The following is a 12,760-nucleotide window of genomic DNA, read 5'->3' as shown; positions in this document are numbered from 1 at the left end:
GCTATGAACACCTGTGTATATGTTTCTCTGTGAACATATGTTTTCAACTGTCTTGGGAGTCTCTAGGAGTGGAACTGATTGTTCAGATCATAACTGTTTAACCTTTTGAAGAACTACCACACTATCTTCTGTCGTGGCTGCACCATTTTACATTCCCACCAGCATTGTATGAGGATTCCAATTTCCCCATAGTTTCTTTTTTTTTTTAAAGATTTTATTTATTTATTTGACAGAGAGACACAGGGAGAGAGGGAACACAGGCAGGGGGATTGGGAGAGGGAGAAGCCAGGGAGCCTGAGGTGGGGCTCGATCCCAGGACCCTGGGATCATGACCTGAGCTGAAGGCAGAAGCCCAATGACTGAGCCACCCAGGCGCCCGTGAAGCACAAAAGTTTTTAATTTTGATGAAGCTCACTTTATTTTTTCTTTGGTTACTTGTGCTTTAGGTATCATATCTTAAAAACCTTTGCCTAATCTAATGCCATTAAGATTTATACCTATAGTTTCGTCTAGATGATTTACAGTTTAGTTCTTATATTTAGGTCTTTGATCCATTTTTGTATACGGTATGAAATAGGGGTCCAAATTAATCTTTAGGTATGTGGATATCAAGGTGTCCCAGAACCATCTGTTGAAAAGCCTATTGTTTCCCCCCAGTGAATTATCTTGTCATCCTTGCTGAAAATCAGTTCACCATAAATGAATGTGTCTCTTTCTGAACTCTCAATCTACTCCCCTCATCTATATGTCTATCCTTATGCAAGTACCAACAGTCTTGATTACTGTGGCTATACAGCAAATTTTGAAATCAGGCATTATGAATGCTCCAACTTTGTTCTTTTTTCAAGACTGTTTTGGCTATTCTGGATCCCCTGCATTTCCGTATGAATTTTAGGGTCAGCATGTCAATTTCTGCAAAGTTGTCAGCAGAAACTTTGATAGGAATTGCACTGAATCTAGATCAATTTGGAGAGTATTACCCTCTTAACATTAAGCTTTCCAATCCATGAAACAAGATATCTTTTCCTTTATTTCAGTCATCTTAATTTTGTTCAAAGATGTTTTCCATAGAGTTCGGTTTACAGGTCTTATACTTCTTTTGTTAATTTTATTCCTAAGTATTTGAGTCTTCTTGATGCTCTTGTAAATAAAGTTGTTTTAATTTCATTTTCAGATCATTCACTGCTAGTCAGTAGGAATACAACTGATTTCTTAATCTACTAATCTTGTATCCTGCAGCCTTCAGTCTAATGACTAATGTTAGAAAATTTCCCATAATAAAAACTTAAAAAAACTAGTATTGAATTTAGTCAAATGATTTTTAATGTACCTACTGAGATGATGACATAACTTTTTCTCCTTTATTGTGATTAACTTTTCAAATGTTAAATTAACCTCACAATTCTGCACTAAATCCAATGCAGTTCTGATGTATTTCCCTTCTTATATTTTAGTGGATTCAGTTTGTTACTAATCTGGTTAACATTTTTTCATCTATGATTCACAAGTGACACTACACTGGCCTATGTTTTCTTTCTTGTTATATCCTTTTTAGGTGACAGTAAGGTTATGTTAGCCTCATAATGAACAGAAAAATATTTCCACTTTTATTTTATTCTTTAAAAGACTGGGGGTGCCTGGGTGGCTCAGCTGGTTAAGCACTGCCACTGGCTCAGGTCATGATCATGGAGTCCTGGGATCAAGTCCCGCATTGGGCTCCCGGCTCAGTGTGGAACCTGCTTCTCCCTCTGACCCTCTCCCTCTCCCCTCTCATGCTGTTTTTCTCTCTCTCTCAAATAAATAAATAACATTCTTAGACTGATATAGGGGCTCCTGGGTGGCTCAGTTGGTTAGGCGTCTACCTTCAGCTCAGGTCATGATCCTGGAGTCCTGGATCGAGCCCCACACTGGGCTCCCTGCTCAGTGGGGAGCCTGCTTCTCCCTCGGCTGCTCCCCCTGCTTGTGCACAAGCTGTCTCTAATAAATAAATAAAATCCTTAAAAATAATAAATAAATAAAATAAAAGTCTGGTTACGGGGTACCTGGGTGGCTCAGTGGTTGGGCGTCTGACTTCAGCTCGGGGTCATGATCTCAGGGTTCTGGAATCTGGCATTGTGCTCCCCACTGAGCTGGGAGTCTCCTTGTCCCTCTAACTCTCCCTCTGCCCCTCCCACTTTGCATGTTCTCACTCTCTCTCAAATAAATAAAATCTTTAATAAATAAATAAATAAATAAAAGACTGGTGCTGTTTTTTCCTTACACCAATAAATCCATCTGGTCCTGAAGTTTTCATTATGGGATTTTTATTTACAGATCCATTTTTTAAAATTATTTTTTAAGGGGCACCTGGGTGGCTCAGTCGGTTGAGCGGCTGCCTTTGGCTCCAGGTCATGATTCTGGAGTTCTAGGATCAAGCCCTGCATCAGGCTGCCTGCTCAGCGGGGAGTCTGCTTCTCCCTCTATCCTTCACCCTGCTTGTGCTCTCTCGCCCCACTTATGCTCTCTGGCTCTCGCTCTCTCAAATAAATAAAACTTAAAAAAAATATGTTTTTTATATATATATATTTTTTTTTAAGTTTTATTTCTTTATGTAATTTCTACACCCCACGTCGGGCTTGAACTTACAACACCGAGATCAAGAATCACACGCTCCAATGACTGAGCCAGCCAACCAATAAAGATTTTTATTTACAGATTCATTTTTTAAAATAAATATAGGATTTTCAGATTTTTCTACTTCTTGTGTTGGTTTTGGTAAATTTGTCTTTCTAGGAATTTGTCCATTGTGTAAACATTTTCAAATGTATTTACAGGCCTAACAATTGTTCACAACCAATTTTATCTCTTGCTTAACAACACTAACTCATTCCAGATCTCCCTACTATGTGGAAAACTGTTTGATTTTTACAATTTGTTCCAATAATTTTAATGGTAAAAATTATCATGCAACCCATCCCAACCCAAAAGTGTATTAGTTTGCTGGGCTGCCATAACAAAATAATATTGACTGAGTGTCTTAAACAAGAGATTTATTTTCTCACAATTCTGGAGTCTAGAAGTCTGATATTAATGTGTCGGCAGTACTCATTTCTTCTGAGACCTCTCTCCTTGTATCTTCACATGGTTTTCCCCTCTGTCTCTGTGTCCTAATCTCTTTTTATAAGGACATCAATTCTCCTGTTTTCTGTATACTATTTGTCCCCATTTTCAGCAGTGTCAAATCCTTCCTATTCTCTAGTCTTTTAGGAGCTCTAGGGCACAGATTAGCTGCTTTCTGGGATTCCCCCATGCCCGAGTCACTCTACTGATGGATTCTGAGTTTTTTCCCTAATTTTTTGCTTCATAAATAATGCCAAATATCCTCTTATAGACATATTTGAACCCATTCTTTTAAGTATAACTATACATAAATTCTTAGAAGTAAAAATGCTAGGCCAAAGTATATTTTAAGTTCTCTGCTTTACAAAGAAGATTTTCATATTTATATTCTTATTTATAGGCTAGAGCAGAGTTTACCAACTTTTTCTGCAAAAGGCCAGAAAGTAAAATCTTTTATACTTCTAGGAACCTACAGTCACTGTTGAAACTACTCAACTGGGGCGCCTGGGTGGCTCAGTCAGTTAAGCTGCTGCCTTTGGCTCAGGTCATGATCCCAGGGTCCTGGGATCGAGCCCCACGTCGGGCTCCCTACTCAGTGGAGACAGCCTGCTTTTCCCTCTCCCTCTGTCTGCCACTCTGCCTACTTGTGCTCTCTCTCTGCCAAATAAATAAATAAAACCTTAAAAAAAAAAAAGGAAAAAGAAAAAGAAACTACTCAACCTTTCTATTATAGCATGGAAAGCAACCAAAGACAGTATGTAACTGAATAGGTGTGGGTGCGTTCCAATAAAACTTTATGCATAAAAACAGGCAGTGGTCTGGATTTGGCTAATGGGTAGCAGTTTGCTGATTAGCAGGCTAGAGAATGCTTAAATCCCCATATTCCCATCAATACTGTGTATTTGTCAAATTTTTTATATTTGCTAATCAGATGGATGAAAATAATGCACTCATTTGTCTTCTAATTTTCACAGTTTTAATTATAAGAGAGAATCAAATTTTCTTATTTCTTGGACATCTTTTTTTTACCTGTGAAGAATCTACTTATACCTGTTGCCTATGTTTATTTTTTTTTAAAGATTTTATTTATTTATTTGACAGAGAAAGAGAAAGCAAGCACAAACAGGGGGGAGCGGCAAGCAGATGGAGAGGGAGAGGGAGAAACAGGCTCCCCACGGAGCAGGGAGCCCGATGCGGGGCTCAATCCCAGGACCCCAGGATCATGACCTGAGCCGAAGGCAGATGCTTAACCAACTAAGCTACCCAGGAGCCCCTGTTGCCTATGTTTATTAACAGCACTTTCTATTAAAGAATATAGTCCTTTGGGGCGCCTGAGTGGCTCAGTTAGTTAAGCATGTGACTCTTGGTTTCAGCTGAGGTCAGGATCGCAGGTCGCCCCTATATAAATGATTTTTAATGTATTCATTATAGTTATCTCTAGAGTGTGTGTGTGTATGTGTGTGTATAAAACCTTTAACACAGGGCGCCTGGGTGGCTCAGTCAGCTAAGTGTCTGCCTTCAGCTCAGGTCATGATGTCAGGGTCCTGGGATGGAGCCCTGCGTGGGGCTCCCCATTCAGCAGGAGTCTGCTTTTCCCTCTCCCTCTGCCCACCCACATGCTTTCTCTTGTGCCTGCTATCTCTCGCAAATAAATAAAATCTTAAAAAAAAAATAAAAATAAAGTTGTAAGCAAGATAAGCAGAGAAAATTATTTTCATATGGTAGCTATAACTGAAGTAAAACTTAAGCACATAAATATTTGACAAAATTTGCTTGTTTCTAGAATGGAGGGGTATTTGCAGATTTACCATGGTCCTTAAATAAGGTTTAACATCCTTGTTAAGATTAAGAGAATCTAAGAAGACATGTTTCCCAAAACAACAGAAAAAGCATCCTGAATCTGCCATATATATAAAGCACATATGGTGAGTTATGGAAAATCCATACTTACATGATTGCAGTCTGAAGAAATCTCATTTTCAGGCTAAAAGGAAAAAAAAAAAGAGATGATGTTAAAAACCCTCAAGTTTTCAAATACCACCAAAATAAACTCCAAACAAGAAATCTGAATATTTAACTGAATATGTTTCTTCAACTTAAGAAATAAAATGGGGCTTATATATATTTTAAATTTCCAGGGAGAAATATACCAGAAAAGCAGATAAGACATAATCACTTCCCAATCAATGGTACAATCTGAAAATGAGGAAAATGGAGAAGAAAGTACTAAAGAAACAAAGCAATAGTGACATCAGGATCCTTACAGGACACTTCATAATTCTGAAAGCTAAAGAGGATCAGGCATATGATAGGTGTCCTTTCTTTAAAGAAAGTAAGATATCTAAAACAAAAAAAAACCCCAAAAAAACAAAAAAAACCCCAGGCTTTTAAAGAGGGCAAAGAAGGTTTATCAATGATTTCAAAACTAATCTCGGGGCGCCTGGGTGGTGCAGTCGGTCAAGTGACCAACTCTTAATTTCAGCTCAGGTGCTGATCTCAGTGTTTTGAGATCGAACCCCACAAGGCTCAGTGCTGAGCACAGACTTTGCTTGAGATTCTCTCTCCTTTTCCCTCTGCCCCTCATGCTTACGCTCTCTCTCTCAAATACATACATACATACATACATACATACTAATCTCATGTCACCACTAGGTAAAGCTAGGTGATGGGTACACAGGACCTCAATGTAACTTCTTAGGAGTCTATAATCTTTCAAGTATATAATTTAAAATGGAAAGTTTTTTTAGGGGCGTCCGGGTGGCTCAGATGGTTAAGCGTCTGCCTTTGGCTCAGGTCATGATCCCAGGGTCCTGGAATGGAGCCCCATGTCCAGCTCCTGGCTCAGCGGGGAGCCTGCTTCTCCCTCTCCCTCTGCCTCTCCTCCTGCTCATACCCTCTCTCAGTATCTCTGTGCCTCGAATGAATAAATAAAATCTTAAAAAAAAAGTTTTTTTTAAAAACAGAAATTATATACATATTCCCATGACTACATATACTCTGCAAAGCCAGGTCCATGAACCAGAGATAAAATGAAATTTCTATTCCATAATTTAAAAAACAGACTAGGTTATATTTAATATTACATAACTGCAATACATATCTCCTTTAGTGTTCTTGTTCATACCTTTAAAAAAGATACAACTGTATGAACAGACACATTTTCTTTGAGTTTCCATAGCATTCCAACCTGTTCAAAGGAAGTGAATTCTGTGTACCCTTGGGTGTGGAGCCTACTTAAGGAAAAAAAAGAGAGAGAGAGAGAACATTCTGGAAAGAAATTCAGAGCATTGGTAGAGCATTTTCCAAAAGAAGGTAGTTAAATAATATGCAAGTGTTGTCATGTTTACAACGGACCTATATTCACAGGACCCGTATTACTAAATTAATGACTGTTTTAGTGGTTTGCTTCCCTACAGTGGTAGTCCAGGTTATTTCCCCCGGGTTTTTTCTCCTCTTTAATAGCATCTGATACCAACAACCTTTGCCCTGTAACTCTGCACAGCACTCCTGCTGTGCAATGAGTATACACCCTGCTCCACTGATAGGAGGCTAGGCTCCTGACGAGCTTTGGCCAACGTGATTTTACAGAGACATAACAGAAGTAGTTTTAAATGTTCTTGGGCGGTTTAGCTTTTTACTCTCACACTCCTGTCATTCTCCAAGAGAAGAACGTGTCCAGGTAGCTGCTAGTTCAAGGAGAAGGAAAGACATGAAGCAGACCTAAACCTAACCTGGAGCCCAGAGCAGAGCCATCCCAACTGCCCTGCAGAGCCACAGGCAAGAAAAATAACTATTTGTCATTATAAGCACTTGAAATGTTGAAGAGTTTGTTATGAAGAAAAAAATGAGCAATATACCTATCAAGCAAATGAAATAATAAAAATTCTAAAAACCTTAAAGCTGCAATTGATAACAGCTACAATCTAATTTAGTAGGTTATGTTAGTAAGTACAGAGTATTACAGCCTTTATGAAGGAATGACATGAGCCATGGACACAAATGAACTGCACATTTGGAAACCCGTGTTTAGTTTTTGTCTTTTTTTTTTTTTTTTAAAGATTTTTATTTATTTATTTGACAGAGAGAGACACAGCGAGAGAGGGAACACAAGCAGGGGGAGTGGGAGAGGGAGAAGCAGGCTTCCCTCTGAGCAGGAAGCCCGATGCGGGGCTCGATCCCAGGACCCCGGGATCAGGACCTGAGCCGAAGGCAGATACCTAACGACTGAGCCACCCAGGGTCTCTTTTGTCAACTTAATTTGTAATTGACAATAAACTGGTCTTATTTTTTTCTTTTTAGATTTAATGTCTCTTTCCAGAAAGAGACAATGTGGGGCTCAGACGGTTAAGCGTCTGCCTTCAACTCAGGTCATGATCCAGGGTCCTGGGATCAAGTCCCACATCAGGCTCCCTGCTCTGTGGGGAGCCTGCTTCTCCCTCTGCCTGTGCCTCTCTCTCTCTCTCTCTTTCATGAATAAATAAAATCTAAAAAACAAAAACAACAAAAAAAAGAAAGAGACAAGATAGGAACGCCATAAGAACAAGGTTATGGTATTAAGCCATTGAGACTCATAGAACTGAATAGCTATGAAGAATGTCTACGTGTAATTGCAAATAATTAATTTCAGAAACTTAAAAGGGTCTTTAGAATCAAAGGACACAGTGATGTTTAGGGGAACTGAACAGAGACCTATCTGTAAATATAAAAGATGAAGTAGTATGCCCAAACAGTAGGAACATGAATAATGCCAGCACTAAGTAACTCGAGGAAGTATAAAGAGAAAATGCTATGGTTTAGTACTCAATCTCAAGGACCAAAAACAGATGTGGGTGCTGACACAGGTTTATTCTCAGACTGCGTGATTCCTGTGATGTCCCAATCAGATCACTTCATCAGACATAGTGTAACTACTTCTGCTAAACTATAAATGCAGATAGGCTTCATTATCTTTAATCTTAGAAGATGAATAGCATGGGGGAATAAAACCCAGAATTACTAAGGTAGAATAAGGCCGAGGATTTTTTTTTTTTTTACTTTTGTTAACTATCAATCAAAGAATATCTGAAATGATCCCAAGAAATGAATCAACAAGTAAATACTGCATAATCATGATGTACCCAAAACTGTGCAAGGCATTGCTGTTGGATACAGAAGAAAGATAAGATAGTCTCTAACCTCAGATAGTTTACAATCCAATTGGAGAGATAAAATGGTGAAGTCATGCAATTAAGCAAGAATAGGGACTTGAGATAGGCCTGAAGGATTAGACAAATGATTGATGCTCCAAATGAATGATTTCCAAAGAAGATGCAGGTTAGATGACCCCTAGGGCTCAAGAAAAAAATAAAAGAATCTTTTTTTAAAAGCTCATCTTTTAATTTATATTTTAATGCTTTTATAATGTATATGTTAGAATAATTAATATTTAAGATTTTATTTATTTGTCAGAGAGCACACAAGCAGGGGAAGCAGCAGGCAGAGAGAGAAAGAGGCTTCCTGCCAAGCAAGGAGCGTGATGTAGGACTCGATCCCAGGACCCTGGGATCATGACCTGAGCCCAAGGCAGATGCTTAACCGACTGAGACACCGAGGCATCCCTAGAATAATTAATACTTAAAAATAACTATAAAGGGGCGCCTGAGTGGCTCAGTCGGTTAAGCGACTGCCTTTGGCTCAGGTCATGATCCTGGAGTCCCGGGATCGAATCCCACATCGGGCTCCCTGCTCAGCGGGGAGTCTGCTTCTCCCTCTGACCCTCTTCCCTCTCATGCTCTCTGTCTCTCATTCTCTCTCTCTCAAATAAATAAATAAAATCTTAAAAAAAAAACTATATAATACTAGGGGTATATGTAGTAATTTTGCTTCAAGTGATAAAGAAGAACACGATCAAAACAGAGGATTAAGAGCTGAAACCTTCCTTGCAACCAGTTTAGGACTCCTCCCCTCACTCCCACCGCTTCAAATCAGAGGCAAAGAGCTGGCTCCAAGCCTGTGGAGCATCAGATTTGAAGCTGAGCTTTGCTACATTATTAGCTGTTCTCCATCACTTAGGAGATAGAACTCTGGACTTCAAAAAGGAGTGTCTCTTACATCAAGTGTTTCCTCATGGAAAATAAATAATTGTCCTCTTGGCAATGGAAATGGGAGGAGAAAAATTTATGAAAAGCCTCATAAATAAATAGCTTTCTGTTAATTTAATGACCAAACTTTGTAGAAGAAACTCCTGAAGTTGCATACATTAGTATCAATAAAGAAACTATTATGAATAAAGGAAAAAGAAAAAGACGAAAATGTGATACAACCCAACCCAACACAGCAGGGACTAAAACTAGAGAAGGAGCTCAGATAATGCTGAATGAGCAATGTGGCAATAACACTGTAGAGGAGATAAGCACTGAATGCTTGATCACACGTGCCTGACTCCTATAAGGAATGTCATGGGTAGCAGGAAAAGGTAAAAGTTGTTACTTAACTAACTGAGCTGGGTGCTACATTAATTTCTTACATGATGGACTGCAAGATAAATGGTATTGGGGTGCCTGGGTGGCCCAGTCATTAAGCCTCTGCCTTCGGCTCAGGTCACGAGGATGAGCCCCGCATCAGGCTCCCTGCTTAGCGGGAAGCCTGCTTCTCCCTCTCCCGCTCCCCCTGCTTGTGTTCCCTCTCTTGCTGTGTCTCTCTCTGTCAAATAAATAAATAAAACTCTAAAAAAAAAAAAAAAAGAAAAATGGTATTATGTCCAATTTTACAGATGAGGATATTAAAATACGGAGAAACTAAGTAATCAAAGTACACTTCTAGGACACAACAAAACTGGAGTTTAAATAATGATAATAAATGGTGACTAATGCTCACTGTAACGATTTCAGCTTGATACCTCCAAAAAAGGCTCAGTAGGCCAAGTTGAGCACAATGATGGGGGGAGGGTGTATCTTCAGGAGGTGCAAGAAAAAGACAAGATGAATAAACAGAACAAGTGCTCTAGAATGATCTGACAGCTACATGATGAATTTAGATGCAGGTGGCCCAGGGAAGAAACTGCTGGAGTAATTAGAACTACGAATCCACATTAGCTCTATGATAACCACAGCAAGTTATAAAAAAAACTTTGCTTAGTTCACTTGGCCTTTATAAATCATTTAAATATTTTGGATAGGGACGCCTGGGTGGCTCAGTTGGTTAAGTGTCTGCCTTCAGCTCAGGTCATGATCCCAGGGTCCTGGGGTCAGCCCCACATCAGACCCCCTGCTCAGAGGGTAGTCTGCTTCTCCTTCTCCCTCAGCCCCTCTCCCTTCCCCCGACTTGTGCTCTCTCTCAAATAAATAAATGTCTTTTAAAAGATTAAGAATAAATGTTTTGGGTATTACTGTACTTTAATCTCCATGTTGGGTAAGCAAAGATGAAATAGTTGACTTTAAGGCTTAAAACCAGTATTCCTTCCTCTAAGCTCTGTAATTCAAAATGGGTTTTTTTAAAGTATTTTTTAAAAAGATTTTATTTATTTGACAGAGAGCGAGAGAGGGAACACAAGCAGGAGGAGTGGGAGAGGGAGAAGCAGGCCTCCCACTGAGCAGGGAGCCTGATGCAGGGCTGGATCCCAACCTGAACCGAAGGCAGATGCTTAATGACTGAGCCACCCAGGCGCGCCTAAGTATTTTTAAAAAAGATTTTATTTTATCTATTTGGCAGAGAGAGAGAGAGCGCGCGCACACAAGCAGGGGGGTGGGAGAGGGAGAAGCAGGCTCCCTGCTGAGCAGGGAGCCCAACACAGGGCTTGATCCCAGGACCCCAGGATCATGACCTGAGCCGAAGGCAGACACTTAACCGACTGAGCCACCCAGGCACCCCTCAAAATGGGTTTTAACTAAAGGATGCAATGGTAGAAAAAAGGACAACAGACTCAGAAATATTCAGCTACAGAAGCTGTGTGACTTTGGGTGTGTCAGTTCTCCAGACCCCTGAAGACAGAACAGGGATTTCTTCACCTATGATCATGAACTGACTTTAAGAGTGAAACTGTCTTGAAAGTGAATACAAACTTTTGTGTGTTAAGTATATTTTTCTGAGAATTCACAGCTGTCATCATAATCTCAGAAAGATCCATAAGACATCCCAAAATTAAGAAACAGTGGTCTAAGATGGTTGAGATTCTCTGCAGCTTTAGGAGACTGTAAGATCTGAGATGTGGAATACAGAAATAGAGGTATTTATTGATTTCCATGTCTTTTAATGTAGGTAATTTGCATATTATGATTATGGTTTCCTAGTGCTTCATCTTAATCATTCTCTCCTGATCAAAGCACAACAAACAGGTTTCAGAATAAACTATTGAAAAGCTTGAGTCTGAATGTTCTCAATTAAATCAACTATCACATTCACTTAAGAGGATGGTTTTTACAGAAAGTACAAGTCTGAGCTATGATTTCCCCAAGGTGAACAGGCTGAGTTAATGAGTCTCGCAGGAGAAATTAAAGGATTCACGAAACTAACTTGGAAGTTGTCCCAGTTTCTGAAAAAGAAATGCTTGGGAGTTGGATTGTGTCTAAAATTCGAACATTCATGCAAAAAATTCCAACATTCTACAGTTAGATCAACTAGAGTTGAACTACCTACATGGTCACACCTAGTACTAAATGAAGTGACAACAGATTCTGTTTATTAATCACCTGGGAGAAAACAAACAAAAAAATGTCAACAGTATCAGTGCTTTTATGGCCTTGCAAAAATCTGAAGGCTGGGCAACAACATGTCTCCCTGTAATTAGAAACATTCTCCTGTAGTAGTAGTAGTAAAGAGATTCTTCTTCTGGGAGTTTACTCATTAAGAACCTAGTAAAGTGCCAATCATATGAGCAATTCATTTATTAATTTGACCCAAACCACGGCCCTCCTGCCCACCCACCCTCCAAAAAAAAAGGAAACAACATAATATGGCTGGTAATGAACAGAAAAAGTCAGTCTTTTAGTCTTGGTAAACTTTCCCTGAGCAAGTGTCAATTGAATCTTAACCCTCAGATTCATAACCTCTTAGTGCATTATTCTGGCTCAATCAGAATTAACTTTTCTTACTTGTATCCAGGGACTGCTGCTAAGCAATGTTTCTCCAAAAGGACAGTGGATCAACATAGGCTTTGTGCCCTCCAACAATGCTCTGTCTCATTTACTAAAGAGTTGTGCTTTTGTGTGATTCTTTAACATTCAACCCATCTTTTCAAAAAGGATTTACAGTAAAGGTCCAGTGGGAGAGTTTTAAGAAAGGGTATGAGACACAGATTATAGATGTTGGCTTTCAAGTAAATTAGTGTGGTAGATAAAACATGAGTCTTTATGTAACCATCATATAAAGAGTGGGGCAGATAAAACATGAGTCTATATGTAACCATCATACAAAGAGTGGAGTTTGGGTGGAGGGAGGGCCTGATACTTTAAAGAATGAAAAGAGTCTCACCCCAACCCCACCCACCACGAGTAAGATGATAGAAAGGAAGTCAGAGGGGGTTTAATGGAGGAGGGCACATTTGAGTTGAGCCTTAAAAAGAGGTTGTGATTTGGTGATGTGATGCTCGGTGTATGCTGAGGCAGATGAGATGGGGCTGTGCAAGGCAGAAGAATGCTAGGGTGTGGGAGGAATCGGAAAGGCACATTCTGTGCAGAGGGCAGAG

At 39.6% G+C, this 12,760-nt stretch overlaps 1 protein-coding gene across 2 annotated transcripts in view; it reads right to left on the bottom strand.

The window, feature by feature from the left end:
- Positions 1-12,760, bottom strand: part of GLG1 (golgi glycoprotein 1) — a 155,239-nt gene that overhangs the window by 58,397 nt on the left and 84,082 nt on the right. For both annotated transcript variants that reach the window (XM_025888890.2, XM_025888889.2), the window contains exon 2: positions 5,051-5,083. In XM_025888890.2, coding sequence (XP_025744675.1) covers positions 5,051-5,083 — 33 coding nt within the window. The remainder of the gene's footprint in view (positions 1-5,050; positions 5,084-12,760) is intronic.

This window comes from Callorhinus ursinus, unplaced genomic scaffold, assembly GCF_003265705.2.
Source record: "Callorhinus ursinus isolate GAN/ISIS: 27379988/994484 unplaced genomic scaffold, GSC_fseal_2.0 scaffold37, whole genome shotgun sequence".
Lineage (NCBI taxonomy): Eukaryota > Metazoa > Chordata > Mammalia > Carnivora > Otariidae > Callorhinus > Callorhinus ursinus.
The sequence above is the reverse complement of the archived record's forward strand: the minus strand, read 5'-3'. Positions and strand labels throughout refer to the sequence as shown.